At 39.3% G+C, this 18,674-nt stretch overlaps 2 protein-coding genes across 9 annotated transcripts; one reads left to right on the top strand and one right to left on the bottom strand.

Moving 5' to 3' along the window:
- The first annotated feature begins 612 nt into the window (after positions 1–612).
- tpd52l1 (tpd52 like 1) lies at positions 613–16,009 on the top strand. Of its 8 annotated transcripts, XM_034075996.2 has the most exons (11): positions 613–777; positions 2,865–2,949; positions 4,207–4,388; positions 6,258–6,278; positions 7,665–7,783; positions 7,888–8,036; positions 9,034–9,135; positions 11,523–11,537; positions 12,630–12,668; positions 13,077–13,137; positions 14,144–16,009. In XM_034075996.2, the coding sequence occupies exons 1-11, from the start codon at positions 759–761 to the stop codon at positions 14,261–14,263; spliced, it is 912 nt and encodes a 303-aa protein (XP_033931887.1). In that variant the 5' UTR covers positions 613–758; the 3' UTR covers positions 14,264–16,009. The 8 variants fall into 8 exon arrangements, with proteins under 8 accessions (XP_033931887.1, XP_033931883.1, XP_033931884.1 ...); XM_034075992.2 differs by lacking the exons at positions 4,207–4,388; positions 6,258–6,278 and having other exon boundaries at positions 618–777; positions 2,865–2,963; XM_034075993.2 differs by lacking the exons at positions 2,865–2,949; positions 4,207–4,388; positions 6,258–6,278 and having other exon boundaries at positions 626–777.
- On the bottom strand, positions 14,233–18,662 carry hddc2 (HD domain containing 2). The gene is made up of 6 exons (XM_034075934.2): positions 18,554–18,662; positions 17,893–18,014; positions 17,634–17,736; positions 17,414–17,482; positions 17,176–17,314; positions 14,233–16,787 (listed from the first exon to the last, which is right to left on the bottom strand). The coding sequence occupies exons 1-6, from the start codon at positions 18,626–18,628 to the stop codon at positions 16,648–16,650; spliced, it is 648 nt and encodes a 215-aa protein (XP_033931825.1). The 5' UTR covers positions 18,629–18,662; the 3' UTR covers positions 14,233–16,647.
- Positions 18,663–18,674: the final 12 nt, after the last annotated feature.

Consider the following 18,674-nt stretch of genomic DNA (forward strand, 5'->3'; position numbering starts at 1 on the left):
ACACATATTTATTGATAAATTGGCAATCATAAATAACGAAAATGTTAATGCGAATTAATTTAGTATCCTTTGATGGTGAATTTCCGTGATATTATTATTAATTGTCAGAGCTGCATACAGCAAAACAAAGATAACATGTTGTAAGAGGTATAAAATAAAACATTCTATACAAATACTGGTGATGGAAAATATACAGTATTCATCCAAGTACTGTTCTTGTACTACAAGTACTTGTACAACTTTGAGATGCTTAGGCCTACTTATTTATATATTTGTTCTACTTTATACTTTGTAGGCTACTTACATTACACAGTAGTACATTTACTCTGCATTTCAATTACTTACTTTTGAAGAGTATTAACTTTAATTTGAGTAAGCAAATATGCATCATATTTGCTTTAAATTGTGTATTTATGTATGTATTTACTGTAGTCTTTTTTATTTTAATTATATGATGTGAACATTTCCTCCATCCCTGACAAACCCATCATTATTTATCCATTAATTTTTCTAAATTGATTATACAGTATGTGTTGGTGTCCAATGGGCTCATTTCCCCAACAGGAAACATGGCTGGTAAGTGAATAACAGAAGCGCGAGGCCATTGGCTCGAGCTCTTCGATCTGCCGCCCAGCGCGTGACAGCCAAGGAAGCCCCAGTAAACACACTGACCTGACGGCCGCTGCTGCGCGTGCTGCTGTTGTTGCTCTGTCTTCTTGTCTCGGGAGGATATTCTGCGGAGTGCACCTGGCTGTCTGATGGAGACCAGACAACAAGGTGAGTGTTTGTCGCTCCATGTTGCACTCAGCTCTTTATTCCAAGGCGAAACTTTAAAAACAGTCGCTGCGTCTCTTGGTTGTTTGCTGTTTGCTGTTGGTGTGATAGTGAGGCTGCACACGCCACGCTTTGGAGGTTTAAAGGAGCGGAATTATGAAAAAATAAAATAAGGGACAAGTCTAAAAAAATGGCGCGACACTATTGGAGCGATTGTTTATGTACATGCTCTTTTAAATAACCATTTAATGACGTATAAACTGGCATGTAGCATGTCTAGTTCAGTTTCAATGTCGATTAACAAACGTGCCATTCATATGCTGCTTTCAGGGTCAGCTCTTTCTGTAGGGCTGGATAAGGAAGCAAACATCAAAAGTACAGTTGGCCAGTGTGCTGTAGGTTTGTGGTACTGTTGATTCAAGACTTCATTGAAACTCTTGACCAAAGTAAGTCTTGCAGCTAGATACTGTTTCCTGTCTCAGGTGCTTACTGGTTCTCTAATGCACACGTTTTCAGGAGTTTCTGGTATTTGTAGTAAATCCAATTTACCAATTTAATATGTATCCCTAAATCAATGAAGTGTCCTGGACTACACACCTGCATCTTTGCTCGCTGTGAACCATGCACAACTATGTGAAGGGTGTTTATATCATCTTTTAAGGAAATGTAACCCTTTATATGATATTGGCGTTTATCATAGTAACATACATATAGAGTGTGGTACTTGTGCTATTGTAGCTACTGCTGAACGTGTCAGGTGTTGCGAATTCTTCTGATATCTGCACAGGAATGATTTCCATACTCCTTATTTACATCCAAACTCAAGCTCATGCAAACGTTTGACACAAGTGGTAGCTTCACTGTTTTTCAGGCATGTTGCTGTTTTACTTAGGAATAGGAGTATTCAAGTAAGGCAATGACTCCCACATCCGTGAAGTGGAATAAAGGTAGTGTTTGCTTTTGCAGGTAGTTTATTGCACTCCTTTGCATAGCAGGTATACTTGTTGTGTGGCTACCTGGGGGCATTGTGTCCGGAGTTGGAGGCTGGAGCAAGGCAACACTTTCACATTTCCCATGAAACTTTAATAACATAACTTCCATCTATAAGGAAATTATGGACTCTAAAAGCACCCCATATGTTTTTAATCCAGTACATTAAAGCACAGGTCTTGAATATGGACGGAAACATAGGTTTATATGCAGTATTGTTGCTGTTTGGCCATAATGCAACTTGGCCTCCAGTTTAACATTAATTAATTTCGCAGCCATATGACCATCCCCAGGCCTCTGATTTAGCATAGCCACATGACCAGGGGGCCAAATGAGAGTCTTGTGACCGGGGTATTCAGCCCAGACAAAAGCAGAGGGGGGAGAGTAACTAAGAGAGTACAGAAGGGTAGTGTATCAATGTATATCCAATGTTTTTAATCAGTTAAGCCAGACTGCTATATGAGCTAACAAATGGTTCATCACCTGCTTTGACCTGCTAAAATAATGCTTGATTATCAGTAGTGTTAGACTACATGTGGCCTACTGAGATTAATGTAAAAGATCATATTCCTTCCACCATTCATATTCATGTGTTACTCTGAAATCTGTGACCTTTTCTTCCCTGAAAGCGTGTTTTAGCAGCCTGAATGCGGAAGTTAAAAAGAAGGAAATCATTGTTAGTGCAAATGCAGTAACGCTGGTCTTCTTCCTCCTGTAGTGCTGGAGTATGGTGTAATGAGATTTCATCATCAACCAGAGAACAAGCGGATATTCCTGCTTAATTGTTACAAATGATCTCATTGTCATCTCTGTGGTACAGATTTCTCCCTGGCCTGTTTTTTTTTAAATAGCAGGAATCTGTTCAATCTTGTTCTAACAGCTTCAAGATCCGTGCCACTAAGGGTCAAACGTCAGACTTCCTGTTCCTGAGTCAGATAAGCTGCCAGTAACGAAACAGACCTCTCTGTTATCAAGTTACTGACAGGGCTGGGATGGACACTGGAGAAGCACCAAACCCCTGTCGATGTGTGTGTGTCTGTGCGTGTGTGTTTAACCCGTTGTCTTGTCTCCTCTCGCCCTGCTGCCTTGCTCCGTGGCAGAGTTGTACTCTGATGTTCTGAATGGAGCAGTGGTGGACTGGGGCAGCATGGGTCCTGGAGAGGAATGGGTTAACTCGGCCACACAGGAGGAAGAGCAGGGTAAGACTCAACTCTCCAAAATAAAAAACTGAACGTAAATCCACACTGAATCACAGGGTGGGTGTGAGTCGACCCGAAGGTTATAGCATCGCAAGGTTTCCCTCGTCTCAAGCCAATGGGATTTTTCCATTGGAGTTTGAAATGTAGCAGAAAAAAGGATCTGTGGCAAACTTGATTAAGATAATGAATGCTATTTTATAAGAGTAGATGCAATATCTAGAAGTGAAAAGCTAACGTTAGGCTACAAAGGACTTCACATCACGGTCACCCCTAAGACGGCTTTGTGTCAGCGTGATGACGTTTAGTGGTTTAGTTAGTCACTTGTCGTGGTTTTAATAACGCATTGAAGCTTTAGACATTCACAAGTGGGGTGTTTAGTGACATATGTTATGTTGTAGAACACAGACCTTGTTTTAACCACAGACCTTGTTTCATCGAAGCATAACTCATTCAAAAAACATTGACTTTGAGACGAGGGAAGCTGGAAGTATTACAATGCTATCTCATTTTCTTGGGTTAGGACTCATTCCTGCACCACTCTATTGCTGCTGCACACAGAGCACAACACAGGAAGTGATGCCCAACCATGTGTGTGTTATCTGTGACATCACTGACTGGCTGTGTTGCAAAACCAAAGTGTTAACCTCTTTTTAAGAGCAAGTTTCTTCCTCAGGTGATTTAGTGTGGATTTGACTGATACTAGTCTGGAGAGTGAGTGAGAGTGGTCCTTAAGTATTACAATATTAAAACATATTTTCATAAATCAGAGGAAAAGTCATTTATGCTAGCCAGAGGTTGTTAATAAATGAAGATGGATTGACCCTTCTTGAGTGACTAAATGGTTTCAATTGGAACTAGTGTGAAGCAGGGCTATTATTAAATACCCTGGATGTTAATAATGTTGTAAAGAAAGCCCAATCATTTTCTAGAGCCCAAGGAGACAGATTAAAAACAGAATCTGAATCTACATCTATCTGAATGTACAACAACATGTTTGTGTCTGTGGGCATTAAAGGTAATTATTTCCAGTAACAAATAATGAATGTGTTACTTTAACCAGAAGCTGAGACTTCCCTTTCAATGACACTTCCTGTTTTTTTTTTTGCCAGTTAAGCTAAAACATTGCTAAAAGAGCACTTTTCAGTTGCAAAATAAGATGAATAAAGCACTTTAGGTTGAATCTAAGATACCGTGTCTAACTGTGACTTTGCTCAGGTTTGAATCAGGGCATGTTTAACCCCTCTGGCGAGGAATCGGTTAAAAGAAAGTCGTATGATGACGACCTGGCTCCATTGGCCCAAAATGGTGAAAACCCGACAGAATGGGGTAATACCTCACCGTCAGGGGAGGATCAGTGGGCATCAGCGTCCCACTCTGACACCTGGGTCATGTCCTCCTCTTGGGGTATGCAACTGGACAGCACAGGTGAAGAGGGATGTAGATTAGAGCCCGTAGAGTTAGAAAATGTTTTGTTTCCCTAGTTGAACATTTACTTCTCCACATCCCTGACCCCTGTGGGGACCTGTAGGTAGAGCTATAGCTGCCACTGAAGACACCGAGGCCAAGTGTTCTAGCTTTGATCTGGGCATTTGGGGGCTTGAGCAGACTACAGGGATTCAATGCTTCAGTTCTACACATTGTGGGGGTTTTATTGGCAAATTCAGGTAGACTTCATCTACTACTTTTAGGTCAGCCAAGAATTTAAAAAGGATTTAGTGTGGATCGAGCTTTAAACTGTTATGTTGGGTCTAAATAAACAAAAAGCACAGAACACATCATAATTAAACTACACCAATACAAAATGGAAAACCCTTTAAATGTAAGACTTTCTTTGTGGAGTCTGGTTAACATTTTCTGATAAGGCTGGCCTCAGTTCCTAAAACTACAAAAAATGTACACAGGCGATTATGGGTACGTTTTGAAGCAATGCAGTTGGCAAGTTTGGAGAAGAATAATAAATCAACTTAAAATCACAAGATACTCATTTAGCAGTGTGTGCCACGGTTGCCTGGACACAGTGCTTTCAAATGTTCCCTGTGAAACCTGACCATATCATTCTCATTGACCCCCCCCCCCCCCCCACATTTAGTAGAGCGCTGAGGATCAGAGCATTTGTACCTAACCGATGTTATGCAGTGAACCATGACTGGGATCATTAACTTCTTCCAGCATTCTTCACATTCCTGACATTTGGCGATGCTATGGCAATGTATCACGGTATCCTACAAATGACAGGGATGATCTCTGAAAACCAACATTTAATTTGTTTTGCGGTTTTATTTATATTTGACCATAAGACCTTCTTAACCGGTTTGTACTACTACATGTTTTCTACATCAAAATATCCCTGCGCCATCCATTGATGTTGATAATATTAGAATTAGCTTAAGCACTGTGCCTTTTTGTTTCTATATTGACAAACTGTAATACAGATTTTCTATACATCTTTCAGACCCTTGATAGACACTCTTGTAACAAACGGACACACTCTGTATTTGATTGTAAAGCCAAATGCCTTAATGTCATGTGGAATTTTCTACAGTATTTTTGGAACTACTATACGTTTAGTAAAAAGAAACCTGTCTTAGCTAAAAGAAAACCTGCGCGAGCCATGGAAAACGACGTTAGCTTCAAGACAACCTGTGCTAGCTAAAAGAAAACCTGCGTTAGCTTAAAAGAAACATGTGTTAGCCAATAGAAAAGTGTTAGTCTAAGGAAACCTACATTTGCTAAAAGAAAATCTGAGTTAGCTTAAAAGAAACATGTGTTGCCCAAAAGAAAAGTGTTAGTCTAAGGAAACGTACATTTGCTAAAAGAAAATCTGAGTTAGCTTAAAAGAAACGATCCTCCCTTAAAGAAAATATGTCTTAGCTTTTTAGTGTTTATGTTTTAGTGAATTAATAAAACTGTTCATGTTTAGTTGTCAGTTGCCTTCCTCCTATAATACTGACCTCAGACTGGTTTAAAGGTCTTCTCATGTGTGTGGTACCATTAAAAACACACTGTGTGATCCGAGTTCTCCCTGCACTTTAACAGCTTCCATTTCTATCTAGCCACAGGGGGTTTACAAATGTTGTTGTCCTGACGCTGTGATACAGAAATAAGTTTAACCCCTTACTATAGCAAGGCCTTGTACTGGTGTGTAGTGCTGCAATCTACACGTGTGTTTCTTTGTGTGTTTACTGCTGGTGGTGCTGAGTCCATTTTAGTAGTGAGTGGAGAAAGGTCGTTTTTTTTACCAGTCTACACTAACCTTACACTTTCCTCACCTGCCTTTAATGCTGCCTCTTCAAGAGAGAGGACACCTCACAGAAGGTACAGTAATCCTTCTGTAAACAGTTCCACTACAGTGACATCATAATTACCCACTTCTGTTTGCATCTCCTGGGTTGTGTGTGCAGTGTGTCCTGCTGTTGCCTGGTGCTGTGTGGGACCCGTTTGTCCGGGTTTGCCTTCCACAAATATCCTGTCAAATTACAAGCTTGATCACACAGAAACGGTGTGGATATGAAAATTCCTCACACACCGCCTTGGTTCGCTAATATAGAATATTGTCGTGAAGAAAGAAATTAACTGTAACTTAATGATGGTTTAAGTTTGTTGCTGTCACGTGTAAGAGTCAGCTGTCAACTGAATGTGTGAATCAGCTTCCTTCCTCTGCATGAAAGTTGCAAACAGAGCATTTTTTTTTTTTTTTTTGGAAGTGAATGTTGTGGTTTAGTTAAAGATCATCCGAAGAGTGTGTGTTCGTAACTGTTTTTTTAGACTGCATGTAAAATAAAACAAATTTAGAAGACATTTCGTTTTTTAATTACAACTAAAAAGGAAATGCCAGGAAAGAATTGTCAAAGGGCCAGAGGTACTTCTTAGCAGGGCAGAATTGTGTTATAAGGCTAATAAGGTTTACCCATAAACTATAAGGGTTATTTACTTGCAGAACTTCTCGAGTCCACAATTGCTGTTGGGAATATCGTGTAAAAACTGTTTGAGCAGATGGGTATTCATGCCATGGTTTCATAGTCATTTTATTGGGAGTGCTAAGGCAAAACATACTTTAACTAAAATGTAGTTTCAACTCAAATCCAAGATTGCAACTTTCTAAATCAATCTGTCCCCACTGCATCAACAGCATCTTGTGTGTGTGGCAGTCTGTAGTGTCCCACAGCATAATAATCCACACGAGTTAATCCAGATTAGAGCGCTGCAGCCTGCCGCCACAGATTGCATAACTGTCAGACACACGCATTCAGACATGAAGACAGGCGGACATTTAGAATCGGACATAGAGGCTGTCGGACATTTAGCGAAATGGCAGATATATTTGAGAAGAATCAAAGCAGATCATGTTCAAGAGTCAAACTCTTCATTGACAGCAATAAGAATTATATTACATTAAATATCACAGTTACTTACAAGTGCATCCAAACAAGAACTTGCTAATATTCTTGCTAAATTTCTGAATCTGATTCCAGGAGCAGATATAAATGATACAGAATATTTGAAAAAGACGAGAATGTCAGACTACGTGTTGTCTTTGTTTAGCGGGTTCAGTGCAATCTGTTCAGAAGTTGAACTGGTGACAGTTTTGAATAAAATAACAATTTTCAATCCCAGATGTTTCTCTGCCTTGTGCCTTTCCAGTTTGTCACTATTTTACAGAGGTTGTTAATGTACATCTCACCGCTTGTGTATTGTTTTCAGGTTTTCTGGACTCGGAGCCGCTGAGAGAAGCTGACGAAGACATGGCGTCAGAGATCAACCTAAACAACTGCCTCTTGACCGAGGAGGAGAGAGAGGAGATCCAGCAACAGCTAGCTAAAGTATGCTCACACTGGGCCCTTCTCAAGCACACACTGAAGGACTGTTGAGAGACGGAAAGAGACGACTATCTGCTCAGTGACTCGTTGTCTGTTTGTGTTTCCAGCTGGAGGAGGAGATCAGTACGTTGCGGCAGGTCTTGTCTTCCAAAGAGAAGCAGCACGCAGAGCTCAGACAGAAACTTGGCGTAGGTTCTCTGAGCGAGCTCAGGGACAACTTAAGCAAAGGATGGCACGACATGCAGACCTCCACAGCGTAAGTCAATGTGTGTGTGCCACTTCAGAAAGAGGAAGAGGAAGCAGGATTTGAAGTGAAGGGGAGAACGTTTGTTTGTGTCTGCTGCACATCAAATAATGGCTTCTCTGTTTGCTGTCAACATAGATGATATTTCAAAGACACACACACACACACACACACACACACACACACACACACACACACACACACACACACACACACACACACACACAAAGAGCAGGGAGTTCTGTTTTTTAACAGCCAATAAAAGCTTACTTTAAAGTCTGTTATAAACGCAGATATCACAAACCCAATTAGAAAGACGTAAACCCTGCTCCTAGCCATAGTGTTTTTGGAACAGACAGTAAACCTGATTAGAAACTCGTCAAATGGCCACACACTGCTGAAGGCTAACAACTAGCTGAACATGTCCTGACTGGTGTTACTGTCAAACACCCACCAAATCAGGATAGTTACAAAACATGGTGTGCAGAAAAATAAAGGTATCTCCTCACCAGACCATTCGCTCTGAGCTCGTGCGCCAAGAGACAGAACAGAGCAAGGGGATATTCTCCAGAGGCCTCTCCTCTTATCCAGTTACATTTCAACCTGAAGATCACTTTACACACAGTCGCCGTCCTCATCCATTATGGACCAGTGCGGCCGCGGGAGTGGAAGATGCTAAAGAAACTGGGTCCATGATGAAATGTAAATTAAAAGGTCAACACACCACCAGAACTTTAAAAAAGAAAAGGGCAGCTCAATTTTATATATACAGATACGACCTGATTGGAAGTATGGATTTAAATGCGTTGTTAGTTTGAAAAAGGGATGAAGGCCATCGTGTTAGAAAGGAAACCACTCAATGAAATACATTTGGTGATTAATTAAGAAGATTTTGAAACAATTGATGTGGGTTTAGTGCCTGTGTAAATAGTCCAAATCTGCCCGTCAGTGCATGCAAGTGTGTAAGGAAGGAGTTATGACATATTCTGTACGCATATCTTTTTCTTAGCTATAAGAAGACCTCGGAGACGATCTCCACAGCCGGACAGAAAACCTCCGTCGCCTTCACCACGCTGGGCAGCGCCATCACCAGGAAGTTCGGGGACATGAGGTACACAGTGATGTCATAACTTTATTACTTACAGAAAATCGTCCCTCAAATACTGATGACACAAGTTTCTTTAAATGTTACTTTACCTTACCATTTCTTTTATATATATATATATATATATATATATATATATATATATATATATATATAAATATTGTACATTTATGTAGATAAATATTAGATATTTTAAATGTAATTCCAAAAAGGAGCAACTTTCACAAAAGCCACTCTCCTCTGGGACAAATGAAGTATTCTGATTCTGATTGATGATTCCGTTTTTCTCTGAATTTAGTAAATCCTTAGACAGTTGCACTTAGCTGTGCTCATCGTCTCACTCAGTCAGACAGAAAACACATGTTACTCATCACAAACGTCTTTGTATCCAAACGCATCATAACCCAGCTTCAGTTCAACAATGACTCATTTCTACTTTCATCCAATCACAGACCCTTTGTATTTGTGCCATCCATCCCTTTCCCTCCGAGATGTTTGACTCTTTGCTCGAACCAGCTCAGGGAGAATTGAGATGATGTAAACCCACTGTAAGCTGCTTTCTGTAGAGCATAAGACATACATGTTTTACCGATGTGTTTTATTTATTTATCCCGTTGTATTTTTCAAGTTGAAGTCATTAATACAGGGGTTCTCAAAGTTTTGATGAGTGAGGGCCAATTTAGGTACCCAATATTGGATTGAGGGCTGCCCAAGAAAAAACGGAACACAAAATAATTCCAAAACAAATCCTTTCTTTATTGTACCAACCAATTACCGCAACTCGCAAGATGCCTAGTTGCCATGCAACCAGTAGTCTAGCAAACTTTCCACAAGCTGTCATTCATAATTTAGGAATGACAACCCAGGGGGCACAGTTTTACCATTCTTAAATTCCATTCTAATTCTTACTAGATACAACCATGGAGGATTAAAATATAACGCATGCATTTCAGCGTGTCACATTAACTATCGCGGGCCGCCAGAAACATTTCCGAGGGCCGCCATTTGCCCGCGGGCCGCACTTTGAGAACCCCTGCATTAATACAACACTTTGCAATCAAATGCAGACACTCAGACGTTTAAGGGCACAAGTGTAAAGCCATTACATCCACACATTTTGATTACAGCGTAAAAGCACGACTTCTACTGTCAGGCTTTAAGGCCATTTAGATTCCTTCAGAAATGTAGATTTTACTGCACTTTTCTCATGTTTTCCCTATGAGGTGAATACGTGCATGTTCTCTGATTAAACGGGGAACATGTGCTGTTCTAAAGTGTGAGGAAAGGCCCCCTTGAACTAAGTCAACAAAAAAACATTAGGTATTGTTGGAGCAAACGTTTTGATTTATCTTTTTATTTTGGGAGTCTGGAGAAACTGAAAAGAGTAAAAGCGTTTGATACCATTACTTTCACAACGTCTGCTCATTCATTGCAACAGAAGCAAGCTTTTAAATATGTCATATTGTCTGTGCCATGTTGACCGTGTTCACGCTGCAAAGACAGATGTGTAAGACCTGTGAACACCGTGTGCTGTTGGAGTATAAAGGGCAGAAAGGAACCAATGCATTATCTGTGGTTATTGCAGCATGGTTGGTCTAGAGTTACTGTTTCCTCGGAGGTACGTGTCTGAGGCTCATAGATCATGGTGTGCATAGTTTCTGCATGTTAGTATTTGCTGTGGGAAGTGTCCTCTTGCATGTCCTTTTGTCTCATCAAATGTTCAACTGTCTTCCAACTGATTTTCAAACTTCACAATGGATACAGCATATCAGCAACTGCGGATATACTGTATCTTTCTAAATATTTGTAATTTTTGTGCAGTCAAAAGTCAGATTTCCCACTCTTTAGATAGCGTTTCTGTCACTTGTTGCCTTTAACAACTAATTCTGAGTCTTATTCTTATTTCTTTGTGTGTGTGTGTGTGTGTGTGTGTGTGTGTGTGTGTGTGTGTGTGTGTGTGTGTGTGTGTGTGTGTGTGTGTGTGTGTGTGTGTGTGTGTGTGTGTGTGTGTGTGTGTGTGTGTGTGTGTGTGTGTGTGTGTGTGTGTGTGTGTGTGTGTGTGTGTGTGTGTGTGTGTGTGTGTGTGTGTGTGTGTGTGTGTGTGTGTGTGTGTGTGTGTGTGTGTGTGTTCTCATTGATGTTTTTGAATTGAGTAAACAAATCTATCTGATAGTTTCTTTGCGTGGGTTTACGATGATTACCTTTAGTAGAACATGTTAATCTTGTAAGCACATCTCTGTGCGTGTGAGATAGTGAAGTCAAATCAAGTTCCCCATGATGTTGTTTACTTCCCTCTTTTTGGTATACATGTTCTACTAAAGTGAAAGAGTGTGACTGAAGGCCTTGTCAAGTATCGTTAAACGTGTTTTCCTTCTCCCTCCATGCTTTCCAAGGTCCAGCTCCATAGGGTAAGCATCACACAGCTGATTATGTCACATTAGTTGCCCCTCGCTCAGGAGTCTTAACTCAATAGATCTCAGTGCGATCAGCTGACGGCGCTAACAGGTGGGCCGGTCTGCTTCAGTAAAGGCTGCTGCCGTGCAGAATCATCGCTAATTGATTTGAGTTTCTCTGATAAGCCCAAACAAACAGCCTCAGTGTGAACTAGCTCTCACACACTTTCCCAAGTTACAGGACCGTGCCGAAACTAGGTCCAAACATGAGACTGGCCATGCAGGCCTTCCCTTTGTGAGCTATTTCAAATGATGAGTGAGCTGCAGCCCTTTGCGATAATACACCATAGATGTCATATATCTGTGTGTGCTCCGAGGTTCCAGCTGTTACCTACTAGACACAGGACGATTTCATAATAATAAAAACAATACATGACATTTGCCTAGCAGGTTTCAACATGATGATTATTCTAGCCAAACTTATTTAAGTTTTATCCTGAAAATCATCAGGATATGCTTGAAACTCTTGGCATCAAACTATACTGTAATTATTTTAAGTTTTTTTTTGTAAAGGAAAAGATATTTGTGAAATTGAAATCCAACAATCCTAAATAAGGTAATAATAAATCAAACCTACATACAATCATAATCGTACCCATGTATGAATAAAATAAAATTCAAAAATAAAAAGCAACATTGTGTAAATCTGTTCTTTCTTACATGATCATTCCTGTATTTTTTAAATCAGGAATGATCAGATTCATTTTCTTCTTTTACAATAATAGCTTTCTCATGTGAGGATATGAACTATTGTGTCGATATTGAAAATTCCCCACTACTTGTGAGCATTCTTTCATCATGATCTGTGCTTAAATCATATTTCTCCATTTCCTATTACCTACTGTAACTCTCTCCAGTGACACTAGTGTTCAGACGTCCTCTCCTCTCTCCGTGTCGTCCTCCAAGAGGCTCTGGGACTGACTCATGAGCACCGTGTCAGAAGAAAGTGCTTAACGACAGTGATATCTCTATCTATCTCTGGTTGTGTGTGTGTGTGTATCCTGTGCTAATGATTAACTCCTCTCTCACCACGCTCTCTGGGGACAGCTACTCTTTCAGACACTCAATGAGCATGCCCACCATGAGGTAACCACTGCTGGCTTTGTGTGTTTGATCGAGAATCAATCTGTGTTTGTTTTTCCACTAATCTTTATGTTCCTCTAGAGCACTGCTTAGTGCACTCCCAGTAAACTGTTTAATGTGTCCTTCCTTTGACATTTATTTAATGATATTAATCAGAAGAAACCCGGGGAAACATTTGAATATCAGATGTTTTTTGCGTTATATATTTGTTTACACCCATGACCTTTTTCCTGCATATTAGCACATGTATGCTATTACATTACATATTCAATGTATCCCAAGTGTACGTGTGAGAGCAGCCTATAAGCCATCATTGTCATACAATCTTTACATTTAAGCAAAATGTGTACTGTAGCTAATCGTTTTGTGCAGTTTAAAATAAATACAATAATGATTTAATTTTCCTCACAGAAACTCTCCCAGCTTCAAGTCTTTTGAGGAGAAAGTCGAGACGACAGTTTCCACTCTAAAGGTGAACACAAATGTTTGTGTTTGTGTGTGAGCAAGAATGTGCATTAAGCGATAAAAAACAATATGTGTATTGATTCCACATTTCTAAGCTAGTATAAAAGAAACAAGCCTATTTATTATATTGTAACTGCATCTAATCGAGCTGAGCTGTGGCTGTTCCTGGTCACTGTCACACTAACTAACAGCACACACACAAACACCTGCTGATCTGTAGTAGTGCACTGTGACGCCACGCAGGGACACAGGTCATGTTGTTGCCTCTTAGTGCTGTGAAGTGTTGGTGAAGCAGAGAGGTACACACTGTAATCTGTGTGGAGGCCAGATTACACTCCTGACTCTCACAGTAAGCCTGCTGGTTATTTCTGATCACACTGATCCTGAGACAGTCTTAGCAGCAGCTCTCTCTCCTACAGTAGCCACAGAAAGGACCACGGTCAGATGTGAGATTTACTTTATAGTGTTTTTCTCTTTTTATTGACTATATTATTATTATTATTATTATTATACAAACTACATATTTTTCATTATTAAATCTAGTATGATTCATTTTATTTATTTATTATATATGTTATTGTTTACTTTATGTTTTATGTATGTATGGGTTTTTTCACGTCTTTAAATGTTTTCTTTGCTTATATGGAAGATGAGCATGGCAATACTATGTGTTGTTATTATTGATAACTAATTTAATAATTAATAATGCTAAATAATAAATAAATATAAAACATTTGGAACATTTTGAATTCTAAATTACTCAAGAGTTTTTTCTATTTTGGGACTTTCAGTTATAATAAGGATAATGTCGTCCTCTTTAGCAAATCAAACACTTCTCTAAAACACAATTTAAACATATTTAGACAATTTAAAAACAAAAGCGTAGATTATCTTTCAAAGAAAAAAAAGACCTCTTATCCCTTTAATGTACTCACTGGCAGAGGGTGATGGTAGAAGTCTTTAACATTTCAGCTTTAATATTGTGTATCCATCTTTTCCTGCTTTTTCCACAGACAAAGGTGGGCGGTGCAGAGACAGGGGGCAGCTTCGAGGAAGTCCTCTCCTCCGCAGCGAACGCCAGCTCTCAGGACACGCCCACTAACAACTTGACGGACGGCTCCGAGAGGCCGTGAAAGAGCGGCACCGTCAGGCTGAACTCAAAGACCAGGAACTGCTGTCGTGCAGAAGTTATCTTCTAAATACTCTTGACTGAAATGTTACAGAACACCTGTATTAGATCCCTTGTGTTAGGATGCTTACAACCATGTTTGAGATGAAGCCTCCTAACACTAGATGCAACCCTGAATGCTTGAAAGGTAGTTTAAAAGAAAATCTTGTTTGGACCAAATTGACCCTAAATATTCCAAATGGGCCGTTGTCTGCCTATTATTTTTTAAAAGATCACAACAGCAAACCTACTGTAATGGAGGGCTAATAATAAACCCAGTGAGACCCTCAGATAATTCCACACATAACTCAACTCGGTTTAAAGGAAACATCCTTTGTAACAATCTAAAATAAATGTTACCAAGAGGCGAATGTCTTTGTTGAATTACTCGATAGTGTGGTGCACTCAACCAATAGGAGTGTATTGCCAGCTCCATACCAGACGTTGATCCAATGAAGTATCACAACTTCACTTCACTACACCTGTCGTACCAAAAACTACATTTTTAGGGTATTAATAGAAATAAGTAGTAGATAAGTCTTTATGTTACATTTTCAAGTACCTTGTACTTTATACTAAATGTTTTAAAATGTACATACAGTATAACAGACATTGATGGAATCCTGAAGTCCTGGGTGAAACTAATTATTTGTAAACTTGTACAAATGACTTTTCAATACAACTAAAGATCTGAAATGTTGTTATGGCAACTAAAAATATATTTGATGGGATAACTTTGCAAGTGCAGCCAGTTATAATGCTTTTTGAAAATAACAGCCTACTGTTCTACGCATAGCTGAATGCAAAATACTGACAGAGAGGCTTGCTAGAATATGGAGGTTGCGCAAAATTATATAAATCACTTATGCTGAGAATTATCTTCTTTTACATTACATGTCACTTGTTAGACGCTTTTATCCAAAGCGACTTGGGCTTGTCTGTGTCTCCTGTGGGCAATCCCCACAGGAGCAATTTGGGGTGAAGTGTCTTGCAGGGACACAACGACATGCTGACTGCAGTGGGGTTTGAACCTGTGACCCCCTGATCCAAATACCAACTCACAACCCACTGCACCACACACCTCCCTTCTTCACTCTAGCAGTTGAAAATTGACATTTTTAAACATTGTGTTGAACTGCTGTACATTAGTGCTGGATGCATACACATGACATTTGACCCTGAAATGGTTTCTGTGGCCTTTTGCCTATGTTACTGATGGCAAAATAACATTAATATACCGATTTCTTTTAACTTCCTGGTCCAGGACAAACTGTTAAATGCTGCGAGATAACATACAGTTTTACTGAGTATGTTAGGAAAAGGTTGGTGCCACAAAACGTGAAACATGTTTATTAATTTGTGTGTAAAAACATTGTTTTATTTGTAACTTTTCAAGTACCTGCATAACTTTGCCATCAAGTTTCAATATATACTCCGTTTCATGTTTAATTGTGTTCTTTTTTGCAGTGGTTTGAGAAGATCTCCGGGATCGTTTCATGTTTAATGAAATGTGTTCAATAATATTCATGTTAACGTTCATATATTGAAATACTGAGGTAATGCATGTTCTGTTATTGGAAAATAAACTACTGATCTGTGACATTCAAAAAACATTGTGTTTGACATCTGCATACCAATAATCACAAACTATTATAAACAACTGGTTTTATGGCTGATGGAATGATATTAAAGATTGTTTACCCAAACTAAATACCACTCTGACTGTTTTTACACTAAAGACAGAAATGTGATCGATAAAACAAAGTAGTTATGTGCAGCTAAAGTTCTATTAAATATACAAATTGACTTGAAATGACTTCCACGTCCGACCGCTTTTTTTCTCCTCCACAAGAAACAGTAAATAACTGATTACTATTATTCTGTAAAAAGTTAGACTGCATCAGAAAATGTTTTCTTCTGATAGTTAAACCAGATAAATGTATGGTATATGTCAAAATGTAATAAAATGTATTTGTCAATGGATTGGAAAAATAGAATAAAGCCTGAGATGATAAAACGTGATAATGTTACAACACTATCTGGGAGTTTATATAGCTCTTTAATAATTTCCCAACACATTTGTTTGGACATTTCATTACATATTGATACGTTTTTGCTTTTTAATATTATCTGGCAGCTTTTGCATTTGTATTTTTCATTTGGTATTAATTATATATGGTGATGCTTTTCCAGGACAGTTTGCAAAAATAGCCGTATGCACAAAGTATATATTCAAATATCCTCATCCTCAGTGGTACTGCAGGAACGTGCAGGTACGTGTCGTGCGTCTTTATACACATATTTTGTGTTACAGTACCTTCACTAAGGAAATGTTTGTATGTGTCAGAGTCAGGATGAGTGTGAAGATGCACCACCAGTCGTCTGCGAGTTCCCAGAGTCCTTTGCTTCATCCTTTTTACTCATGTGACTATCTCTCTCTTTATTCAAAGAGCTGAGGAGCTGGAGCACGTCTGGGTGTTGGAAACGACCTGAGAGAATAACAAATCTAAATATAAACAAAGGCAGCTTCAAAATCTGTAATATCTTATCTGAATGTTGCCTATTCATTCTGGCTACCCCCAGAAAATTCAAAAAAAGTATGGTAAACATTTCACATTTAGTTTGAATGACTAAAATAACATGAAATTGTCTGGAGAAGGTCATTTATGGTCAAACAGCTTTCCGTTTTAAAGTGTAATCACAACTTTGCATTGTTGACTGTTGAGAAAACTGTTTCCAATATAATAAGAAAATTGCTTAGTTGCATATTTATAAGCTAAATATCAAAGAAAAAATAAGCCTTCTCAGGTGCAAAAATGTGAGCAACTGAATTGATGAGATCCAGGGAAGAATAGAGCCACAGATTTCCAAACTAACCTTCGGTGGAGTCGAAGAACTCCTGCAGTCTTCCTGGTGTTCCCTCCAGCTCCTCGTACTCGTGAGCCTGCAGGATCATCTCCAGGAGGTCAAACTCTTTCACCAACCTGGCCTCCGCACTGCTCTGGTTTTCATATTCCTGCAGAAAAACACAAGTGCAATATCCCACTGGTATAATTATCATCATAAAGGGACATGGTATGAGGTTACTTGATATTCAACCAAAGCAGAAGCTTACCTCCCAGAGTCCATACATCTCCTGTTTGAGTCCCTCCGGCAGAAGAGCTGAAATATGTTTCATCGCCTCCTGAGTGAGATGGAGAAATTAGAGAGCCAAACACAGACATTACTAATTTAATATAAGCCATCAATGTTTACTTAAAAATGCCATGGAAGCCTGAACAGACTATTTGTTTAGTTAAACAGAGGTGTTAAGATATGGGATACTGGTCACTTGCCTCTTCTCGTCTGTGTTTCTCAGCTTTACTGATGTTGTCTGATGGAGCGATATCTCCCACAATGCACTCTGCCATGTCATGAACCAGAGCCAGCTTTATACATCTAAAGACAGTAAGGGAAAAAGACAACAATATGTAGGTTATTTAAATATATACAGTTGATGAGCTGCTATATTCTACCTAGTATAATTCATGTCAACTTTTTTTTATCTTTTTAAAGTTGCTTCCAGGTCTGGGTGTGAGCAGTTGAATGAATCACCTGTTTTTATCCACTGTGGGGTCTGTGATGGTCATCGACATGATGGCCATGCGGTACATGTGGTCTGACACACTCTCAGGTTTCTGCACCTCCCTGTACACCCAGCCGGTCCGTGGGACCCTCTGCAGGGAACAACAACACAGAGTTAATAATGAGTTGCAAAGACAAGGGAGAACAACAACTAAAATATATGCCTAGTGATATTTTTTCATCAACTAAGTAAGACAGCTTCTGTTTGGAGATATTGTCTTCACTGAAAGAAAATAAAACATTCCAAAAATACATACAAACATGTTTTGTATGACTGCACATATTCGAATAAAACATACATTTAACAACAGCCAAGGGAGAGTGAATATGTTTTTGTATGATTGTAAACCTAATCTGTTAAGGTTTTGTACTGATGTTTTGATAACGATTGTATTTATTTGACCATACATTGACACATACAGGACGCATAAGTTGTCACAACATGTTTGTTTGTGTGGGTAGATGAATAAGGATAAGTTGCACTTTGGTAAGGACTACAAAAAACCACTGCCTCACTGTATTAGCTCCAGTAGCACCAATACAATATTTTTGGAAGCCAGGCTTAAAATAATGTGTCGTTCATTTTTGACAAGGGGCCAAATCACCATACACCATGGGGAAAAGGTCTTACTTTTAGTTGTCCGATACATTTCATGAATTGCAGCATATTGATCATGCCGGTTGTTGTCTCCATGGTGGTCGCCATTACTGCCCGCTGACCCGGATACAAAGGATGGTGTTCTGCTGATGTA

The sequence above is a fragment of the Pseudochaenichthys georgianus genome, chromosome 24 (assembly GCF_902827115.2).
Source record: "Pseudochaenichthys georgianus chromosome 24, fPseGeo1.2, whole genome shotgun sequence".
NCBI lineage: Eukaryota > Metazoa > Chordata > Actinopteri > Perciformes > Channichthyidae > Pseudochaenichthys > Pseudochaenichthys georgianus.